Source organism: Zeus faber (assembly GCF_960531495.2).
Source record: "Zeus faber genome assembly, chromosome: 18".
In the NCBI taxonomy this organism is placed as follows: Eukaryota; Metazoa; Chordata; class Actinopteri; order Zeiformes; family Zeidae; genus Zeus; species Zeus faber.
In genome coordinates, this window is record NC_137210.1 from 28,080,697 (window position 1) to 28,090,085 (window position 9,389).

At 42.9% G+C, this 9,389-nt stretch overlaps 2 protein-coding genes across 2 annotated transcripts in view; both read right to left on the reverse strand.

Annotated features, from left to right (window-relative positions):
* pla1a (phospholipase A1 member A) overlaps positions 1-4,802 on the reverse strand; it is a gene marked incomplete at both ends in the record, with an annotated part of 11,282 nt that extends 6,480 nt beyond the window's left edge. The window contains 5 exons of the mRNA XM_080018952.1: positions 489-590; positions 1,052-1,160; positions 2,551-2,728; positions 3,612-3,843; positions 4,742-4,802. Of these exons, the coding sequence (XP_079875078.1) occupies positions 489-590; positions 1,052-1,160; positions 2,551-2,728; positions 3,612-3,843; positions 4,742-4,802 (682 nt within the window). The remainder of the gene's footprint in view (positions 1-488; positions 591-1,051; positions 1,161-2,550; positions 2,729-3,611; positions 3,844-4,741) is intronic.
* A 1,176-nt stretch (positions 4,803-5,978) lies between these two features.
* Positions 5,979-9,058, reverse strand: hsd3b1 (hydroxy-delta-5-steroid dehydrogenase, 3 beta- and steroid delta-isomerase 1; the record flags this gene model as incomplete). Its single annotated transcript, XM_080018706.1, has 3 exons — positions 5,979-6,784; positions 8,333-8,497; positions 8,908-9,058. The coding sequence occupies 3 exons, from the start codon at positions 9,056-9,058 to the stop codon at positions 5,979-5,981; spliced, it is 1,122 nt and encodes a 373-aa protein (XP_079874832.1).
* Between the last annotated feature and the right edge of the window lie 331 nt (positions 9,059-9,389).

Consider the following 9,389-nt stretch of genomic DNA (forward strand, 5'->3'; position numbering starts at 1 on the left):
TATTTCATGCGTCAAACCAAAATCCCATTCAAAAAACCTATTGACCTTTAGATAAGGGAACCGGAAGTACGACTCATTTCCGGGTTTTAGAGCTCATTCCTGCAGCGCTCCATATGTATGTCTTTAATGTTTTGTATACTATATGATGAATGCTATACATTATTAAATATAAAATGTGTATATATGTATCTAAAAAAGAAGCTTTCATAGAAAAAAAAAATGTATGTATGTAGGTCCAGTTTAGTTATGTCGAGGTCCCAGGGACATCTTTGATGATCATAATAGACCAATATGAAATGTATTAAAACCCATTGTGTTTAATCATGTTTCTTAGCTCGAGTCTCTTGAGACCCCAAACAGATTTTCTCAGAGGATTTCTCCCGTGAACCTTCGCCCGTCTTGTATGTATATAGGTATGTGAGCATGTAAAACACAGATAAAGTAAGTAGTAATCGTGTAATTCCAGCTTGTTGTGTGTGCGTCCTCACTGTCGGCGTCGGTGTGGATGGCCTCCACAAACAGTGCGTCAGAGGGGTCCAAGCGGTCGGACGTGTCAGCATTTTTGAAAAGCGGTCCAGCAGGGTCAAGGGCTGCAAAATACGGTACAAATCAGATTTATTTTTATAGTTTAGTGTTTTACCTCAAACCACCGAGAGCTGTGTAGGATTGAGTACTTCAGACGACAAACTGCACCAATCATTTTATTTCATTTCAATTTCAGCCTAATTTTCACACACAGTAGAACTCAGAAGCCATTTCCTTCGCATTTGTCTGTATTTTCAAAAACTAGGCAGGAGGAACAAATCTTCAAAATAATGAATGACATTGAGACGTTCTTCCTTTCTTCTTTCTTTCTCCTACTTTCTGTATTTGTAGTTTCTGAAAATCGAAAGCTTTTCACTCATTGTTCACTATGTAAAAGAGAATATATGCAATGAAAAAAACAATGTGTAAATGGTAAGCCACCTGTAACCCATCCCACAATAACAATATCACAGGATTGCTCAGCCGCCACTGGGGAATAAGACAGCAGGAAGCAGTAATGTCTGACCTGTGATTCGTCCAATCTTGCTCCCGAAAATGGTTCCCACAAATCCGGCAACGTGCGCCCCGAGACTCACTCCAATGAGATGGAAGGACTCTAGTTTACTTCCGCGCTTCTGTTGGTGGAAGTAAAAAAATGATTGCCGATGTAAAATACTATAAAGATCACTGGATTACATGACATCACTAAAGCATCGCTGAGTAACTGTCGGCCATAGTGAATAGTGAATAGTTCTCCCTGGCTTCTCGAGCAAACTCAAAACATCGTCTTTTTGCTTGTCACTGGTTCTAGGCCCCGCACCCCTCAGCACACGCTGCATTTGTTCACTGGCGGATCTTGAGCGCCCCAATATGGCGACCATGTTGAACAATATTACCCACAACAATACGGGGAGAATCGCGAAGCTGCTTGTGATTTCGAAGTTCAAAATCAATCAACTGTGACACCTCTACAAATGAGACACAACATTTCTGATGAGTGTTAAATGTATTTAACGCTAATGGTACTGTCTGCATTGTCTCTGCAGTGCAATTACTTTAAATAAAAAAATGCATAAAATAAATAAATGTCAACAGGTTATTAAAAAAAACAAAACGTTAAAAAAACCCATATGAGTTGAAAATAAATAATAATTAACAATAATTTAAAAAAAAAGAATAAACTGCGTCATATTAAAGTCTGGTCGGGAAATAGAGTCTCTCCGTTACAGAAGTGCAACGGAGAGACGGTGTGATGCAGCACGGGACACAGGCTTTTTGTTTGTAATGGGACAGTTCCTTTACTCAACTGTTTTTAAAACATTTTGTTTCATACAAGTTAGGAAACAAACAAAAATAAATAAATCTAAAGCAAAAACACAGGAATATCGGAATGCAGGCACGGTGCAGCGCTGTCTGGGGAGAAAAAGAAAGACTCCGCTCGAAATGTCTGAGTGAGGTTTACGTTTGGCCTCAAATGAAAAGTATTTCCAAACAGCAGCCCTGCTGTTTTCTTTTAAAACCGGTCGCAGGGGCTCTGCATTTACCATCTTTAATGAGCTAACACCATAACAAACTGAAGCGAATGAGACGAGTGAAGGCAGCGAGTGAGTGAGAGGATAAGGGGCTATGTGTGCGCGATATTTTTGCACTAGCCTAACACTTGCCTGCAGACATTTTGTGTTTATTGGCCTCATGAGCGCAGGCATTGGACGATGCCGATTATCTCAAAATGCACAAATATCGGCCCAATAATCAGCCGAGTGATCAATCTGTGGACCACTAACCGAATCGGCCAATCTAATGTTATCTAGAAGACTGTTTCAGAGGTGGAGTTAGGGTTAGGGCGGTGTATGTGCAGCTACAAAACAAGCCTACTAGCCTTGTTGGTAAGGACCTAAAGGGTCTCCCATTATGACAAGGCATGAGGGGTTAAGAAATGTAGGCAGGAGCAAGGAGCTTCAAACCTTAAATTGAATTATAGGTGATCATTATCCAGGCAGTTTTAACAGCAAGGTAGTCTCTCACCTGGAGCTGGTTTATGAGCACAGAGACTTGAAGGGACACCTCCCTGTGGTTCTCCACCGCCACAGGGTAGGTGAAGGACGCGGTGTAGACCCAGTCCACCATCACCACATTCACGTCCTCCACCCTCAGCAGAGCCTTGCCTAAATCCATCGCCCAGTCAGGCTTGCTGCCCGTGACCCTGAGAGGTGGGCAGGGAAGGATGGATGGCAGATGGCAGGATGAGGTTTTTTTTTAAACACAGACACAACATAGGACTGCAATGTAAGATCTTTTCACTGTTCTTGGCAAGGAAATATTGACCCATTTTTTGCAGTTCAATCAATCTATGTATGTATAATATATCCTCATTTGTTCTGTACAGCGTACATCTGCTACTCTGTATCAAGGCCTAATACTGTAGTGATATATTGACCACCAATCCAATGACATTACATTACTCAGTTTTGGACTAATTGTCTGGGGAACCTAGTTTATTCTGATAACAGACAACCAACACCAGTGTTGGCGAACCCCTAATTGCTGTGATGATAAATGATTTTGTATCGCCAAGTCCTATATGGACGGTGTAGTCACACTCTTCTCCTCTCCAGATGGATAGATTGCACTATAGATATACAGTACTTTGCATTGTAGCTTGCAGGACTGCTGGTGGGGATTGGGCCGCCTTTCTTTGATTTTTATTTATTTTATTTGTGGTGTAGAGAGCCAGTATGAGTGCTGATCTGCGTCTACATCCTCCCTGCACGCTCTGTAGGGATTTCAACCAGTAGGTGGCAATCAGCCACACTTATTATCTGTAATGAGAATTTAATAACATTTGTGAAGAAAAGTTATATATTGATGTGTTTCACGTGAGAATTTTCTCTCAGCAGATCAACAAAAACATTTTAGTAGCACCTCGCAGTGTTTTTTTTTCACCGCTCTGTCTGGTTCAGCTTTTTTTTCTTTTTAAAGGCTTCATTTGGTTTATTTTTATTTTTTTTTATCAAGAAAGCAAGGTGCATTTTTTTAAGATGAGAAAACCCCCCAAAGTGTGTGTTTAACAAAAGCACCATTTTCACCTGAATCCGTGCAAGACCAGCTTGATGGGCAGGTTGAGGTTGAAGAGCGACAGGTCTGTGGCGCTGAGGTTCACTGGGCTGATCAGTCGGGCACAGCTCTGGTTCCTCCTCGTCAGCAGCAGGAACCTGACGGGGTGATCCGCCGCATTGGGTGTCCTACCTCTGTTGTTGCGGCCCTCGGACCAGGTGTTCATGTCAGCGCACTCCTCGCTGGGCTCTCCCGGCACGCCGCCTGCTGGAGGAAGGGACTGGTTTGCCGACTTGTGTTCTTATGCAGACTCCTCTTACTCTGGCATCACACGATATCTACACTGAAGAAAATGAGTCAAAAAAGGCTGCTCTGATCTGTTAAATCTGTAGAAATTGCTCAAGCGATTAGCCGAAGCTTTTATCCAAAGCAAGTACTTACAAGTACATTTGTCAGCACTCGTGGAACATACTACATCACAGCAAGGGGTCTTACCAGGAGCTTGAGGTGCTTGAATTTTGTCCTCTAAAATTGTAAGTACTGTATTACCTTGAAAATAGCCCCATTTGTGCTGAAGAGCTCGAAAGGTCCTTGAAAAAAAAATGCTGTCATTGAAAACCTGTGATATTCCCCCTGGTTTTGTTAGTCAAATCATAACATAATACAATTTTTCCTCCAGAATGGCTTTTACAACACTGATGATGATGGGAAATGTAAATTTAATCCACTTGAACTTGAAATTGAACATTATTTGAAATGGAGATAAATATATAGACAATAAATATGTAGATATACTAATGTAAATAATGGACAATGAGGCTAAGATTATATTTTATTTGAATCAATATATATCACATCGAAAATGTATTATATTTGTTTTGCATCGTTTTGTCATTGAAAATGAAAAAATATTGCTTAAAAAGTACTTGAAAGTCCTTGAACAACATTTTGTAAGAATGAACCCTCACACAGTCATCGTCAGTAAAGACCGGAATTGGAACAACTAACGCACACACTTTCTTTTCCCCGAGTGTCACCGAAGCTGGTGTTCATACTTATTCGTCTCAAATGTAATGCTTGCACACCATCTTTTTAGAATTTGGGAAGGAAACACAAGACTTGATTAGAAGCAAGGGTTTAAGCAAGAGAGGGGTCAACTTACCTAGCGCTACTGCCGTGATACAGATCGCCAGCAGGCTCTGAACAAGGCTTTGCTGGGACATTGCCACCATGGAAACGAGGCTTGTGAATGGCGACAGGCTTTAGTGCTCAGCTGCGCTCGGTGGTTTGCAACTCTGCTTCCTAACTCCCTACTGGCTGATAGTGCTCAACTCTAACTCTCTTAAAGCACTGTGCTGCCTTTAGAAAAAAATAATCTGAATTGGCTGCTTGCCGGAGTAAATCTGTTTGTAAGGTTGAGGCGTATCCATAATCACAGAAGTAAAGGCCCCAGTCCACAACAGGTTCTCTATTTATGTCAAATAATTATTGCGCGAGCAAAAAAAAAAAAAACCCTTGAGACTTGAGTGTCTGCATGTTTGTGTTCATGTTAATGTAATGGCTGTTTGTTTGGAAGACTGGACTCTGGCCCGAGAGAGAGAGAGAGAGAGAGAGAGAGAGAGAGAGAGACCCGTGAGTGAAGTGAACATCATGTATTTTGACTGGATCTAGCCTGTTGTTTTGAAACCACTTTAGTGTCAAAAATATAATCCTAAACCAGAGAATTGGGTCGAGGGTATTCATTATGCAGAGGTTCCGATCTGTCTCAGTGTTAATCTTGTGATGTGAAGCGTAATGATTTACAGACTTGAATGGAGAATTCTTAATGAAATGTGGTGACAAGGATGGAACGCTATCCGTCAGAACGAGCCAAACGCTGATACCATCTGCTTGAGTAGGTAACAGTGGAGTGGGAATTCAGGCACATGACAGCCAATATATTCCTCATCACTTCACATCCCCAATGTATGAATTGATCCTGCACATGACTTGATAAGAAACAAGAGACAAATAAAAATGCACAGAGGGAAAACATTTCTACCCATTTCAATACATTATGTTGCCAAAAGGTTTTAGCTTTATTAACCAATCTAAAGCAGTTACTAGGGATGGACCATTTTTTTCAGACCTGCTCTTGTGGCTATAACGATTTCCAATAGAGATAGAAACACTGAAAATCTCTGTTACAACGATAAAAACAGTAACATGCTGAAGTTGACGAGTCATTATTTTAAGTTATTGATTTATTCACTGCTTTGTTTCGACAAAGTTGGATACAACATGAAACCGTCACTGAGTTGGTAAAATAACGCGTTCAATCGAACCATATGCAGCAAAGTATTGGACCAGACAACTATATCTGGTATTGGTATATCTCATCTCCAGCTGCTGTATTCGAGTCACTTCTTGGCTCTTTCTCTTTCCTCCGGCAGGCGGGAGGCGAGCCACGCCACCGTGTGCCGGCGTGCTTCCTCCCAGCTGTACTTGGGGGCATATCCCAGGTCCCGCTTGGCCTTGTGATAGGTGAAGCTAAACGGCGTGCTAAGCATTGTCAGAATTTGGCGGTTGAGGGGAGGGGCTATGCGTTTAAAGGGGCGGAGCAACATGCTCAGAACCTCCAACAGGAAGCAGATCAGGTAGAGCAGAGGGAAGGGCAGCATCAGCTTCTCCTGGATGCCCAGCCCCAGAGGAGACATCACCACATGGTTGAAGTCTGAGTAGCTGACGGGCGGCGTGTCATCGGAGATGTAGTAGAAATTCCCCCCGATGACGTTTCTCCTCTGCGGGTCTCCGAGGCCTCGGGCCGCTTGGAGGTGGGCCAGGGCCACGTTGCCCACGTAGACGGGGTTCACATGAGCCTCCCGGGGCGAGGTTCGGTACAGGACATTGTTGTTTCGGATCCCGTTCACCATGTGACCCAGCAGGAAGCGGCAGCCTTCCCCGTATATGTACATGGGCCGGAGGGCGCAGGTGGCCAGCCGCCCCCCGTTCTGGAGGAGCTCTCCGTTAGCCTCCAGGGTTGAGCGCTCGGCCTCCTTCTTGGTCTTGCTGTATGGGAACTTAAGGGAGGAGTTGTAGACGGTGTCTTCGTTGCCTCCGACTATGGGGTCACCGTTGGGGTTGGGACCTGCCACCTCGATGCTGCTGGTGTAGATAAAAGACACCACATTCTCTAGGATGCAGGCTTCCAGCAGGAGCTGCGTCCCTGCAGGACACAGACCATAGTTTGGCATTGATTAATTATCTTGTGCTGGAAAGACATGTGAGGGGCTTTTTTTATGAAGGTAAATATGTTGCAAAATGTGAGAGCTTGTAGAACAGGATGTGAGAACCCGTAGAAGAAAAATCTGAACCTGTAGAACAAAAGTCTGAGCTTCTACAGATGCATCTTGTATATTGAATCTGAACTTGAACTTCTTGCGATAAATGTGTTGCAAAAGGGGGTGCAGTAAGTCAGTAACTATTAATAAAAAAAGTTTGAGAACCCCAGATCATAGCACTATGTAGGCCTGGTTTGGGTGTCACAAGTCACATGACAGAAAGGCTATTGACCTTTGAAATTTATAAAAAAATATATATATATATGAAAACAAGAACTTTTATTTTGGCGTTGAAAGGCTGTGCGACATGTAATCTAGTTCATAGTACTAATAGACCTAGTTTAGGTGTCCTAAGTCACATGAAAGACCCCCAGTGCTGCTGCTGTCAGCGAAGCTGCACCTCATTCCGGGACCTCGATCAGCCGCTCTCCCCTGTGAGGTCTGGACGAATGTATGTTGAATATATGAATATTGAAGCAACTTTACCACAGTTAATTACTGTAATGAGATATTGTGATCAGGGCTAAACAGAAAAACCTCCTGTCTTGTGATTGGTCAGGGCTTACTGCACCCCCCCCCCCCCCCCCACAATGCTCTCTCACTTCCACAGCTACAAGTGAGCTTTGCAAAGCAGTTATCGCAAGAAGAGTTGCAAATGTCCAGGAGCCCAGATTGGACGTTTTGTGAAGACATGTTCTGATGACCAATGTGAGAGGTTGTGATCACAGATGTGTGTCTGTAATAAAAATGTGTGAGGTTGTGATCCTAGATTTGTAGTTGTACTGAAAAACGGCTTAAAGTTAAAAATAAATAAATGTAAGTACTGAAGATCCATCCAAATGTCAGAATACACATTTGTGATTTTTTTTCCACTAACTTCAAATTCAGAACACTGATGTGTAAATATTTTATGTGACTAAAAATGTCAATTTACAAGTTGAGATTTTTGTTCTACAGGATCTCACATCACATCCTACAACATATTTACCTTTACATTTCTCTGGAAAAAAACACCATGTGATTGGTGTTTTAAAAAAGCTTAGATTGGTTTAATATATGCAATAATTGTACAATAATTAGGCCTTAATTTTTTATATTGTGCTGGAAATAAATGTGAAGGTATTTCTTCCAGAAAACCTGTTGGACTGGAAGCATTGAATCGTCTTCAAAAGAGGTGTCATCTGATTTCATCACTCCAATAATATTGACAATATCGAAATAGGAAATAACTTCTAGTTTATGTGCTAAACAGATTTTTACATTTTTTTTTGTTAGCAAAAGACAGGGCGCCCTATAGGTCAAGATGCGCACCTTTGAAACCAACTCTCATATTGAAGCCCTTCAGTACGCATTACTGGATATTATAGTGACATCCACAGCAAGTGCAGAACCGTAGAGCTTCCCTTTAAAATGAGGCAGTCGAAGGCCCCTACCTTTGACATTGACCCCATACAGCTCGCTGTAGTCCAGAGCCCCGGTGACGTCGATGAGCGAGGCAACGTGGAAGACAATGGAGGCCCCGCGACAGGCTCTCCGAAGGAAGGCACTGTCCCGTACGTCCCCCTCGAACACCCTTAGCTGGGTGTGACCTCTGCAGTCTGGCACACAGTGAACCAACAAAAACAATGACGTCAACACCGGATGACAGATAAATTATCTTGAGGTGGCTGAAATAATTATATCAGGCGTATATACTACATATCTCTTGACATGTGAAACCACATGATCGTGTCATCATAATTATTGATAATGGTTTTAGACAATACATCAATAATACCCCGGGTCTATGGTTCGTGCAACATATAAAACAAATTGTAAAAGTAACTCCTTGACCTAATAACACCTTCACAGACAGGATGTGTAGGAAAAGTAGCCAGACATACTTTACCAAATTGCTTGATTGAAATCCACCTCACAAATTTCCCTTCCTAAGATGAAACTTGGAACACTTTTACGAGGCCATAAAACACACCACCCTGATCGCCCTGTAGCTTTCTCAGGTATTTACCCTCCAGTGTCTGTACAAGTTGAGGCTGAACGCATTTGTCCACCAGACGGATCTCCGCCAGAATCTCTTCCTCCAGCAGTAGTTTGATCAGCCGCTGTCCAAGGAAGCCACAGGCTCCCGTCACCACACACGCCTCATCTCTCAGAGACATGGCCACTGTCGAGTTTCAGAAGGACAATCCAATGATTTATTCCTATGTGCGTCCTCTGGACACTTCTGCAGCTGTTTACTCTAATCAGCACGTCCCCTCGCAGAACACCGTCGCTCTCCTCCACCTCTCTGTCACCTGTTGCAGAGCTGATTGGTCTGGCGGAAAAACAGGGTCGCCAAATGTTTCCAAGGAAACAGGAAAATGCTTAAAATGGTTGATTACACTGATTACGATGACGCAACTGGAACAGAACCGCAACAGCTTTCCCTGCTAATTCAACTCCTCCTGCCTCTCTCTCGCTCTCGCTCTCGCTCTCTCTTGACCTTCACCT